We start from the raw sequence: 14,157 nt of genomic DNA on the forward strand, positions 1-14,157 counted from the left end.
GGTACTTATTTGCTATTTAAAGTAAATTGCTTGAAATCAAACTTAAAAACTTCCACATAATCATCACAATAAACCAAAAAATTAATCCATCCAATGTCATCCTGGCAACCTAACAGGTTAGTTAAAACTACAAAAAGCACACGGCAGGCTCTTTTATCCTAATCTGAAAAAATCAAAACACCTTTACTTTGAGGGAAATAGAAGCAGCCAAAAGAAGCTGACTGTAACAACATTTGGTTTCCTCACTGTGGTTTACATTTTGTGAAATGGTCGGTTAAGGAAACAAAAATAACAATTTCAACAGAGACTGCAATATATTTTCAGTGGTTTCTCCATTATACTGCCAATGTTCATTCAGAAGTTTCAGAGAAATATCAAAAAACTTATTAATTGTCAAAAACATTCTACAGTATTTGGGAACTCATCAGTTGTCTGCAAAATATTACAAAATATACATATTCATATTCAAATCCGTTATTCATTTTGTGAGAGATCCTCAGTAAGCAGGTAATACAAGTTTAAAAACATGTTTGGAAAGATAAGCTAGTTTACTGAATAAATGGACATTTATTTTTCCTTTCTGCTATATTTTAATAAAAGATACAGTATTTTTAAAGCCATTCTTTTCCTCTTGATGTTTAAACTTCTTATATCACTATTTCCCAAATCATTTTGAACCAGAGCAGCTCCTTGTCCTGTCTTTGCTGCTCTTTGACAGTGCTCCAAAGGTGTGGAGTCCAACTTAAGAGAATCTCTGCAACTTCTTCAGCTCCAAATGCCCAGAAGGGAATAAAAGGAAGAGCTGAGCAGATATTTCTAAATTTTACTCAGCTGTTTACTTCAAAAAGGATTGTCAGAAAACACAGGTGGATCTGCAAGTGTCCTCCATCTTCAGCTAACTTTTTTTTGACATAAGCAAGCTTGGAAGTGCTTTTCTTTTATATATATATACACACACACACACACATGCACACACAAAAAAAAAAGACTATCAATATTAGAAACCACTAAATATCAAGGCATATTTTAGTTTAGACCATGTGTAGACCTGACAGACAGCAGTAATTTTGTATTTTGCCTTCCATGAGTCTTTTGAGTACTTTTGATACTAGAGTCATTAAACTGTAATAAATACTGTATTGATTCATTCTTATATTTTCTGAACAACTTGCTATTTCAGATCTCTAAATTTGTCACTTTTAGAAAGCTTTCTGCTCTTCATGACATATTTAAATGATAGTAAACTTGATAGGCTGCTCCACAAGAATTTTTTTCCCCCCACTTTTTTTGGAGGCAAACTAACTGCAAATGAGTTTTTCCTTCAGAGACACTTCTAGGAATGCTTATTGCAACAACAGAATTAACGTTTTTTTGTGTTTTCTTAAACACTGTCTCTATTTGTCCTAACCAAAGCGGACAGTGTGCTGATAAGCCATCAGTGGTATTGGGTGCAGCACCAAAAGATATTAAGGGCTATTTCAAACAAAATTTTTAAATTGCTTGGCAGTTTTTAATCACAGTCTTCTTTCATGTTTATGCAACGTTAAAAGTAAAAATAAAACCATGGTCTATTTACCTCTGAGAACTCTTGTTAAGAGTCTGTGGACTTGTGAAGAGTGCATTGATACGGAAAGTAAAATGCCTGGTTTCCCACAATAACCCCAGTGAGAGAGAACGTGCTGAAGAGCCCCATGTATCATCATAAGAATTCAATGTCCAGAACAATTTGGAATCCCGAGGAAGATAAGATAAGGTTAGCAAAATACAGCAGAGATTACTTGTCACATTAAAGCACCTTCTTGTGTTAACTGCTTTGTGTTGTAGGCTTTAATATACCAACACATCCTCCGAGATTATGCTGAGAAGTAGCAGCTGAACAGTCCCGTGATAAAGCACACAATAACTCAAGTAGGTGCCAGCTACAAGTACTTGCAAGTATTAACAATAATAAATAAAGAGTAGCACAACCGTTCCTAAAGCAAAGGGCTGACAGCTTAGGGGACTGGTGAGCCAGACAGATCAAGAGTGTAATAAGGTAACACAGCTTTCTATGCAGCATAATGGACCTGAAGAGAGCACCGCAAAACAATGCTCTGAGCAAAAGCAAGCTAAAAAAATATTTTAATCTTTTCTAGCAGCAAGCTCCTCTTTCCCTCCTTACTGCTTTCTGAATTGCTCCAAGATAAATATCAAGCTCCTCAGTCAATCCTATTTCCCTTGATCTGAGACATCCTTAGTATAGGTGAGGGATTACAAGCCTGTGAAGGTACAAGTCAGGGCTGCAAATCCATGTTCTCCAGTAAACTCAGGAGCAGCACCCAGGAAGAATTAGTCTACCCACTTCTGTCCATCAGAATTTCCAGGCTCCACCTTCCTAAGATTTAACTCTCTACAGTTCAACAGAACAATTTCAATGTTAACTACACAGGTAAAATATGAGATGAGCCAAAGACAACCTAGTACTGAGGATCAGAAGTCTGAGAAGCTTAAAAGCTGGCTTTCAGAGAGGACCTTAAACTCAGCAGAGAGCTATGTAACATAGTCTGCTGCTGCTCCTCTCCTCCAGGCTCTTCCAGTGATATTTATATCAGATCTTCGCATGGTCAAAATGGAATTGAAAAGTGATTTCAAATATTATGTTACTAAGTAGTAGCACACGATTGGAAAATAAAATGTAATTTATGTATCAGCACAGATACGAAATCTGCTAAGCTAGTCCCAGAGAGCACAAAGCAGAACAGAGTTTATCACTGAGATGAATAGCAACTAAGCACATTTCCTTCGGGGGGGCCTTTTTTACAGCCTAAACATCATCCAGTGCACATGTATACCAACAAAAATTTTGGCCTGTCAACAGTGCAAAATTGTAAGATAATAAGTTGAGAGGATAAATACAATCTCAAACAACACAGGGGTGCAGGTGAGACTGGTTTTGGTTAGTAACTAATAGCAACTGGATTTCTTAAAGCTATACTGACACGACATCATGAGTTAAACTAACTTTTAGATCACTACATGTACAGCCATCTGTTAAGATGCATTTTCAAATATTGTATCAAAACAAATAAAAGCGCCAGTGGAAACTGGTGGTCCATTTAGCTCTACACCACGTGTCCAAGAGTGGGAACGCTTACAAGAAGGAGAAAACTGGCTCTTTCTGGGGTCATTTCCCTTCTAGGTCCTCCAGTATTCAGCTGCAGGGCTGTCATGTGTAGATAACAGGAAAGTCTGTTTTCAGTTCGAATAAAGGGTTTATTGTAAGACAGAATTTTTTTTTTCCCTAGACTACTGCCAGGTCTACACCTACCACAAAATAAAACAAAACTAGCTTCTGTCATTTTGCCATTACTCCATTAAGACACACGAAAAATCAGTTTTCAATTAGTGCCCTTTTATTATTCCCTGTTTGACTCACAATCCTCAGTACTTCGCATGCGGGCAGATCTTTAATACTCAGGCAATAGAACAATCTACTATCATTATTTGAGCTCTTCACAGATCTTGCCAACTTTTTCCAAGAAATATACAGAAGAACTAGGACACAGAATTCTAATATTTGCTGTAGAGAAAGTGAACATGAGTACAAAGAAGTAAGACAGAAAAAAAAACCTGATGAGGTTGACAGCCCATTGCAAAGCATCAGTGAAAAGCTCAGACAAATTTTGTTTCTGCTTCACGGATTCCCTAACTGAGATCCAAACAAGGTTTGCAAAGATAAAAATAAATAAAATGATATTTTCCTGGCCAGTGTTTGCCCTCTGGGACAAACACGTCGTGATACTGACTGTCTGGGAAGCAAAGTGAAATTTGGAGCCCGAAGTTTAGTAAAACAGCCATTTTCCTTTCTTCCCACTTAGCAAAAATATAACCTTGTCTTACCAGAGTGGGTTTCAGAACTTGGGCTTTTCAAAAACTATGAATTTTTGCCTTTCCTGTTGCTGCGAGAGCACAGACACAGGGAATCAGCTCAAAATGTAGTGTCTTCAGCCTGAAATCATGCTCACAATCAAGACTGGACACTGTTACATCACCCGTTTTGGCACATGGGTGGCCAAACTAAGATCTCTGAAGGCCCGTGCTGGAAGATGCCATCCCCCACAGTACTTCAGTTCAGCAAGGCACTGTGACATTTACTTTCAGTGGTTCCATTGAAATTTGAGTCTGAAAGGCCATGGTCAGAGGGTCTCAAAGGGACGCATGGGGCCCTCCTGTCCTATGGCTGACATAGTCCTATCCTTCAATCCCTTCGAGGTAGCACATGGCAGGTCTCTGGGAGTCACAGTTCATTGCAAGAGACAGCCTCACAAAACTAAAATGACCCAAAGCAGTCAAGCACAATCATGGAGAGTCTGACAAGCAAGAAGAAGAGTGTGGTGGTTTGTGTACTCTGAGGTAAAAATCATTCCTGAGTTTATGGATTCGTATCTGCAGCAGCTGACAGTCACATCACTTCCTATCTCTACCCAGATACACAAATCAAAAGAAATTCTAAGTGCAAAACCTGGGACTGAGTAGGCGCAGAAACAAGAAAGGATACCCTCAAGATACGAGAAGAGACTCCTATTCAGCCTATCATTGTTGAACCAGAGAATACTTTCTACAGATTACTGGCTACATAGTGGACAAGGAATATATCCTCCTGGATTAGACAATCAAAATATTCACTTCTAGTACCTAACACAGACTATTCAACCACATGGTTAACTAGTACTGGCCAATCCTTGAAACTTGTGAGTTTTACAATCTCACTCTGTCAGTATCCAGGAGATTCTTCAATTTTATGGCCTCCAAATGTACAACCCAATAACAATTCTGACCTTGGGTACTAAACCATCATGTTGAAACGATCAATGGCTTCTGCTCTACCTGAGAGTTCACTGTACACAGACACCCCCTTTCCAAACTCACAAGATGCAAAGGGAGCAGACAATGCAGGTGCATACCTATTTTCTAACATCTAGATGTGTTTTAAGCAGCTCTACATCAGTGTAACTCTACTAAAATTAAATCCATTACTTGATTTTGGTTTACGAACAATACCTTTCAGGCTTGGAAATTCTACAATAAAATTATTTTTCAGTAAACACAAACCATGAACACTAATTAAATGTGTCTTAACTACCAACTGGGAGTATGAACAAATAGGAGCTATCAGATTTTGTGCTATAAACTGTTTAGGACACTCAATCCCACTAAGATGATGATTATTCTACAGCAGTCAAAACAAACACAGATTCAGGTATGCTTACTGCTCAATAGCTGGTAACTTAGATTTGTATCACCACAGTACTGATGGACTATGTAACTACAAGGGAAGAAAGAAGCATTCTTTAATATATAATTAATTTAAACAGTGATTGACTGTTTAAAAGTCCAATGACATTTCCTGCCTTGGTCTAGATTTAATACAACTGAAAGAAACTGAGCACTACAAGTTCTGCATTGCTATATTTAATATTATGGAGAGTCATGCAACTACATAACATAAACCTTCATTGTGAAAAGGTTTATGGGCCCCAGGGATCTCTCTTTTTTCCTAGAAATAACACCTTTATACTGAAAAAGCAGCTGTTCCTTACCTGAAAAGAGTTCATGGATCGAAGTGAAGGTGGCAGAGAGGTGGTACTGAAAGCCAGTATCAGCAGTAATTCCAAACATGTTTCTGATGGAAACCTTAGAGGATGAACTCCGATATCATTTTCCCATGCATCAGCAAGGCTATAAAGATAAAAAAAGCCATACCTTTTTAATTCTCTTAAAACGTATCTAAAACACAAGTTTCAAATAAATACTAGAATGTGTCACAGTATTATGACAGAAGATTATGTTCACATTTTCCCCGCAAAAGTCACAGATAGGTGTTTTATTAGAAATACAAGGTGCAACTAGAGTACCTTATCGATACTACCAATCTTACAAAAAGACACATAATGTGAAAAGAGAACCCAGCACACATTAGAAACATGAGCAGATTGCTCTGATTGAGAGTTTGAATGTTTCTGAACCAAATCTCATCTGCCACTAGCAATTTCCCGTTGTATAGTGGCTTTACATATAAAGTATTCCACAAAGAACATAACGCCTCCACCTATTATTTTGCTTCTAATAAGAAAAATGTCCTTTCGCTTCTGAAAAGACAGGTCAGGCATGATTTTCAAAACTGATGTTTATGACGCTTTCACTGGAACCTTACCAACTGTCTATACCAAGCAAAAAATCAATCTAATTTTGTTTTATACAGCTTTCTGCTTTAGATGTATTAAGACTTAAGATTTCTAGAGCTAGTCATAAATACAACATTCTGAAAGCACATTTCTATAAACTGTTCCCTCTACCATATGCTGAAGAACAAGATTAGTTCAACAAGATTAACTCAAAACACAAGAGCATTCCAGTTCTCATTGTTCAGGCTTGTCTCTTCCTCAATGCACAAACTGTCAGACTGATTAGTGATTCGGTGAGTTTAATAATTTTATCTGAGCACCTAGTACCAGACATTCCAGAGCAAGACAGACATAAATTATTCTCAGCAGATCTGAGAGCATCACTTTGGAAGACAATACTTGCTACCCTTCCATGTCCAAGACTTCACAATTTCAATAAATAATTTTAGCACCAGGTTCACTTTTTAATTCCTCCAGCTCTTCTAGAAATATATTACCCTAACCAAACCACTGCTCATGAATATATCAGCTTGTTTTAATGTCCTCCCCAGAAACAGCTGTGTTTTTTTTACACACCTAAAATAGTACGCATCACGTCAACATTCACTATGGTGAAAACTGAGCAAATATTCTCTTCAAAATATCTGTGTCTTTCTAGATGATTCCTGTTCCATTAAGTCTCCCAAACCCACCAATCCTCTGTAAAGTCCTGCTTCTTAGGTATAAAGTTCCATATGAACTTTTTGCATGTTTCCATTATTAACTACCTATCACCCTCTTACCTCTTCCAGAAGATGTTCCACTTAGCATAATTTACACATCTTTTATCAAAGAGTGGGTGTATTTTCACTTTCTTACCTCAAATTGTCTTAAACTAGTTTCTTTCATTTTAACTGCTTTTTTCTTTCCCAAATTTTACATTTTCTCCTCCTTCCTCATTTACCTACGAATATATAAGAACCCACTTTTGCTTCCATATGCAGAAGCAAGAGCCATAATACACACAAGATGAGAAGGGCTTCCATCTCCTTAAAAAACAAGCGTGCTTTCTCTACCTTTTTTTTAATCCAAAATAAAAGACAAGAGAATCATATCACTTCTAAATTACCAAATGACCCACGCCTTTTCTCAACCCTCACTAAAGTGAGTGGGTCACTTTGACATAAGGAGCTCTACACTGTACACAGGAAGGAACAGGAGGAGGGTGGCTGTGCCAGGCACTCCTCTGGCACTCTTAATGGCAGCGCAGACTTAAGGTCTCCACACATGGCTGAGAACATACCGTAGACTAGAGTCTTAAACCTGTCATACACTAGCAGCCTTCATTATACGCAGTATGTCATTGTATACTTACATTGCACCAGATGGATCCCGAAAAGCTGTTTAAAGCTATTACAAAAAAACCAAACCCCTGTCTGGTCAGAATTCAGAAGACAACTTGGAGTATTTTTACTATTGAAAGGTAAAAGCCACCCGTTAAGCCACAAATACTTTGTCTATATTGAATTAAGCAGGATTCTTTTAAAAGAATATGAGAGTAGCAAAGCCCAGGAGACGCAGTGCTGACTGGTCTAGAGATTCTGTAAATGTTCCAAGAGGAACATCTAGCTCTGCATGATGAACACTGAGCAGCCAACAATCAAGGAGTCTTGTTAATTGTAATCCAGAATTCAGTTTTGTATTTCATTATCATTTATTAACTTCATTTCCACAGTTAGAAACTTATCTTTATATATTCCTTACTATGTCTCTGAAATATTTTACAATCTTGTCTAGTGATAAGACAAATTTAGATGAACCTTGCAAAATTGGGGCTTTCAATTTTTCAGAAATCAGCAAATCTAAACAAAGCATTATGCAGGAACCTTCCAAGATAGCTAGAGAGTTTGGAGACTGGAGGTGATATGCAATGGTTCTGGGTCCTGGGGAAGCATTTCTACAGATCAACAACCTCTGTGCAAAGAAATTTTTCAGAACTCCAGCAATATTGAAAATACCACAACTTACTTCAGTAACTTGATTCTATTTCTGTTTCAATGAGGATTTTTTTATAGCTGCCTCCTGGTTTTGAAACCCAGCTCTTACCGCTGTGACACTGCACTCGGGCTTTTTTTGTGGCTGTTGGTTTATTTGAGGGAAAGACTGTTAGCATAAAGACACCTAGTCTAACTATATTGTATTTCTTGTGTACTAATGGCTCAATTATTGGCATTTTCTGAACAAAATCCAATGCTTTCCCTTATTACAAACAAACCATGCGTGTCCTAGCTCTTACTACCCCAGGAACATTCACACTAGGAATCAGTCTTTACAACTTGTTCTTTCAGAGCATTTAACATATATGGTTGTGGAAAGTCAGTGCTTTATTTGATCATGTCTCTTTGTTCTTCTTTATTACTCTTAGGAGTATTTTTCCATAATCTTCATGGCAAAGGAAGGAAAAAAACATTGATGCTTAAAACAAAATCAAAATGAAACACAACCCTCCTCTCCTTCTGTTTTTTCACCTTAGTTTCTCAGAATCTTGCTGTGTAAGGAAAGTTTTCTCACTCACAGTACAGGAGAGAAGATTGCTTTTTGTTTATTGAAATGCGCAGATTAGCTAATAGTGCTCCTCAGGAGTGAGGACAATGCAGCCCATCAGCTAGCTCAGTGACTCCTCCTAGACCAATCCCAAACATGGACAGCCTGAGCTGGCTGAGAAATCCCCAACTATGTAAACAAAACTGTGTTTTGCTGTTCAATTTGACACCAAGATGGGGCAAACTGTCATAATGAGTTTTTGCGAGGGCTGAGGAAGAAGACGGCAAAGAAACAAGTAGGACTTACACATGTGCATGGTGATTTTGGTTGTAAACAGGACTTTGCATGCTTGTGCTTTCTTCCCCTCATCCCTGATATTAAACCTTTACTCATCAATGAATTCTTGCTTCTAAGCTTTCCTTGAGACAAAGCTGGACCACGCCTGCTTCTTTTATGAGTAAAGGCAAGAACTAGCATAATTCTCAGAAAGCACTGCTCAGCTTGCTATGCTGGCTAAAAGAAATACGGGGAAGGTAAGACACAATAGCTGGAGGAAGGTGAGGTTAATGACAAATAATGCTATTTTATGTTTTTCCTTTTGGAAACATTTGATTTTTCTACATAGCAAAGAAATCTTGACATTCTGGACTTCCCACTATGAAAAAAGAAATCATGACCCTCAGTATCAAATAAGATTAATAAATTCTACGCAGATTCCCGAAGTCATTGCAGGCTTTAAGACTACATCTACTTCGGAGTGACTTCACGACAGATGAAATCTGACCTCTACCTGATTGACCTTGAAAGTGTTTGAGGGAGATGTTAGTCAGCTTTAGAAACCAGGCTTTAAAAGAATAAGATGTAGTAAAACATAGTCAGTAAAAAGGTCCAAACTAAGACCATGCTCTGAATTATGGACATGTTAGAATCATTTTTTTCATAGGACATTAAATCCACTTCTGTAAATCATCATCATCCAGTTTTGCCTGTCAGTGATCTCGCCAACAGGAAAACTGAAATCATTCTAAGCATCCTGCCTATCACTCCATCTCTCTCATTTTCTTCCTCTTTTCTTTATTCCCGTCTTTCCCAAAACTTTTAACACTCTAATTCAATGAAATTTTCTTTAAAAACATCCCAAATATATCAGGTTTGAATACGTTTAATGTCTTCCTGAAAATCAGTGTCTGAGTAGTAAGGAGAAATCCACAAGTTACTCCATAGAGAAAAGCCGATATTGGAGCTCAGCAATATATATCTCAGATAATCAAGCGATCTTTACCTAGAACATTATTAGCATAAGCTCAATAATATCACCTATCTAGCAAAACCAACTGCTACAGTAAACATACTCTTCACAGCCTACCATACTCCCTAATGAGTGAGACAAATGGAGAGACCTCATGCTTTTACTTAACTGCACTCAATTTTGTGGGTTCAGGTCAACTGGAAAAGAAAACCTGTTAAGTTTTGGGACAGGAAGAAGGGCTGGTGATAACAGAACTGATTTCCAGTACAAGCAAGAGTCAGAGCTCTTCCCAGTATTAACTCAACTCGAGATGCAGCCTCTGCAGATTAAAATGACACAAACTCACCCATTGTGTTCCATCTACAAGATTTACGTTAGTCTCATCCATGAAAATACAATAAACAGATATAAGACTAAAAGATATAATTAGAATCTTCATATAACTTTAATTTTGAGAAAGACAGAACTGCTTATGATGAATGCTAATCAAACTGTTTAAAATATTTTTGGCATTCATTTCAGAATTGAACTATTAATAAAGTAGCACAGAAAGTGAACAGAGTAAAATTCTCTTCAACAGTGAAGACATTTGGCTACTGTGCCAGATGTTGATATGGAATAACTATGTGCTATGTGTAAACTGTCAGAATGGAGCATTGAAAAGAAGTAAGAAAAAAAGATGAAAGGCTGAAACTATCTTCCCCCTTGTCCTTTTTGTCCTCCTTGTGCTTTCTCTTCTCTAAGGACTGGGTTGTTTGAAGGAGATATGCCCCATATTTAGGGCATATGATTGTCACGTTCCCATTACAAGTCAAAGAAATACAGAAAGTAAAATCTCTACTGTAATATGTGAAAGATGTTTAAAAAATGAAGTGATATTTTTAAAGCTGTTTAGCTCATAGTAATGAGAAATCCAAAGAAATATGAATTTCTTCAAAAATAAAAACTCAGCAAATGTTAGCTGAAATTCCAACAATGAACTCTGAATGCAGAGATGAGCAAAACTTGAAAACAACTAATCAGACAGGACTAAAGATAAGGCAATTACTCCTCTAGCAGCAGAAGTAATTGATCACAAAGTTGTCAGATAAGCACATTTGATTCACTGTGCAGATAATGCTCTCTACTGCTCATTATTGAACTAATGACCCCAATGAATTGCTAAAATGCCTGCATAGGTCAGAGTAATATTTAAAAATTGTGCCCTCAAAAGCAAGGTTTAATACCCCAAAATCAGGAAATACATTTATTTCACAGTTCTTTGATACAAGTACTACTAGTCATCTAACAGATCATGGAAGCTACCCATAATATCCTAACTCTAAATGAAAAACACAACATTTACAGCACATCAGTGAAGCAAGAGAAATCTTTATTTTTCAAAACCAGGAAAAAATTCAAAGAATTATCACAAGATTCTGAAAAAATGGACCAGACTTATCCCTAGATCGCATTTCTCTCAAATGAAACCTCTTCCATCGGTGCCAAGGCTATTTATTAGTAGCAGCCACTCTCCATCGCACACAAGAGTCACGTCAAAATGCAACTGTCTCAGAAACAGACAAAATAAGTCTGCTTTGAATAAGAACAGGTAAACCCTTTTTTTTTCCCTTTTCAGAGCACCCTCATTATCTACCTCTATAAATTCATTAACCTAGGCCACTCTACAGAGATCAAGACTGGAAAACAAAAAAGCTGTTACTCAGACCACTACTCAGTGTTGCTAATAAGGCACTGGATTAACTTGACTTCATCGGTTACGATCTAAGCAGACACACTCTACATTTAGGGCTCCAAATGCTGTGAGACCCTTGAAAGAGATTACTTGGTTAGCTATGGCATCAGTGTTGTGCTGAACCAAGGCCGTGTTAAAGAATCCAATATAAAAGCTGACAGAGGCTCAGCCCTGGTTTTCAGAGTTCAATGACTGTTGTTAAGGCTGCCCTTTCCACAAGCTATAGCTCTGACAGAGGAGACTGATAACTTTATTGAATCAAAGGACAAGCCCACTAAATTAAATAACTATTTGTAAAAATGATTTAATGTAAACCCAGTTCTAAATTATGGTTGATGATGTGTCTATAGACTTAATATACCGGGAGGCTAAGTTATTTATACTTTTAATTATCCTTGCAGTGATCTAAAAATGACATAAAAATCAATGTATGCTCATTATCTACTGAACTCCAGCCAAACTTTAAACACGGAACACAAAAAAGTATTGCGCTTCTACAACCCAGAGCAAATTCCTTCAAATAAAAAAACCCCAACTTTCTTCACAGAATCTCTGCTTCCATCCTAAACCAGACATCTGCAGACTTGATCTAATGCCATTCATTATTCATCCTCGATAGTTGGAAGTGTTGAGGTTTTTGAGCAAATCTTCCCTAGGATCTTCACTAGTCACATGGTATCTCAAAGCAACAAGTATTAAAACTCATCTACTACAAAGGGAAGAATGAAAATTTGATTTGCCGGTGTCCTTGCAAAGAAATGAGCAAGAGGTACATATCAAGAGAAGTAAGAATACAGAGAGCAGTGACGAAGGGACTCCCATGAGGAGGTGTTTTTTTAGATTTATTGCAATGGACTATAGTGGCCAACAACAGAAGCTTCATCTCTTCTTAAACCTTATTATTTTCAGTGCACCACTATAAAGACAGAATGAAGTTTATTTAAGTCAACTTCTATACTTCCAAGTAGTCTTAAATATGCTGTCCTGTAAAGCATTCTTATAATAAAGTTAGTGATACATAATCCTTGTAACATAGTTACATTACATAGAGTATATAGTACATATGCTTTACTAGTATATATAATTATATGGTAATTTATTATATACAAATTACGCATATTTCCATAAATTATAGTAATAGAAATATATATTATAGCCGCACACACACATACGGCCATTATTACCAATCTTCTTCTGGGTAATGTATTTTTTCAGTGGAGTGACTATGCACTTCTGGAATCTGGTCAAAAAGAAGTTATCTAGAGATCCGCCATGAAAACAATGCAGCAGGTTTTAAATACCTCATCCTAAAAAAACAGAAGTCCTTCTTGAACTTTCAGTGTGTCACCAATTGAAATGGACAAGTTATTTAATGCTAACAAGAAAGGCTTATAATAAAAATTCAAATTTAACCTCACCAGAGCACCAACTTCCCACTGCCATATTTCAGAAGGGCTAACATAGGAAGTATCAAATATTCTTGTAATATTTCAAAGGCCTTTTAAGTAAAATTATACTATTCCTCCAATGAATGCTCTTGTGATTTAAAACAGATATTCCATATGCAATTTTCTCATTTCTAAATCCCGTATGTAACATAGATTAAATAACTCATGCTAAAAGGCACACTGAAAGACAGTGTATTAAATTTGCTTGTTTGCATCAGACAACCGCATATGAATCTCAACTACATTCATTTTATCTATATATTTTAAATTATTTTACTACTTTCCAACTTGCTTTTATTCTTTTAAACTATTTAAGAGAAGACAGAGAGAGAAGTAAAAGCTGCCTATCTCAACCTGTGAAGTACAGGTCAAAATTTCTTTCATTTGTTTGATACCAACAAATATTTTTATTAGACTCAACGGTACTACATTAACTTACATGCAGCTACATTGGTTTGGTAGTTATTAAAAAATTCTATTTGCACAAATAAAGCCTGTGTATAGTCCACAGAATTAAATTCTTTTTTCTCAGAGTGATAATGGCCAAAATCAGAAAACCAAACAATGGCATTAGTATATTGTGCCAAGACAAAAATAATTGTTTACAAGTAGATTATTCCTCTGAAGCACAGAAAACTACCTCCACGTACAGAGATTTTAATCCTGTCCAGGAGTAGCCCTGTCTTGGAGTATGTAATTCTGAAGTAACGCTGAACATACTTCTCCAGACTAAAGATTTTCAGGTTCACCAACTGCTTTTCTACATTCCTCCAGCTGGCTGCTATGCAATTTCAAAAGCATTAATTTTAAGTTGCAAACTCTATCATTCATAAAAATATTTTTGCACGGTCTCTGCAGAAGACAAAACAGTATTTCAGCTACAAGAATCACTTGAAATAAAGCTTAAACATCTCAGTGAAGGATTAGCACATGTTCATCTATTCTCAAACTTTAAATCAAAGTTTCATATTATCTAAAATGAATATATGACAAGTAAGTATAAATCAAGTAACAATGTCTAAAGCAGGCTTACATTCA

At 36.7% G+C, this 14,157-nt stretch overlaps 1 protein-coding gene across 1 annotated transcript in view; it reads right to left on the minus strand.

Annotated features, from left to right (window-relative positions):
- The window catches only part of UBE3D (ubiquitin protein ligase E3D), an 85,553-nt gene that overhangs the window by 28,531 nt on the left and 42,865 nt on the right, over positions 1-14,157 (minus strand). Inside the window, exon 9 of the mRNA XM_054062892.1 lies at positions 5,580-5,718. Coding sequence (XP_053918867.1) covers positions 5,580-5,718 — 139 coding nt within the window. The remainder of the gene's footprint in view (positions 1-5,579; positions 5,719-14,157) is intronic.

The sequence above is a fragment of the Cuculus canorus genome, chromosome 3, assembly GCF_017976375.1.
Source record: "Cuculus canorus isolate bCucCan1 chromosome 3, bCucCan1.pri, whole genome shotgun sequence".
NCBI lineage: Eukaryota > Metazoa > Chordata > Aves > Cuculiformes > Cuculidae > Cuculus > Cuculus canorus.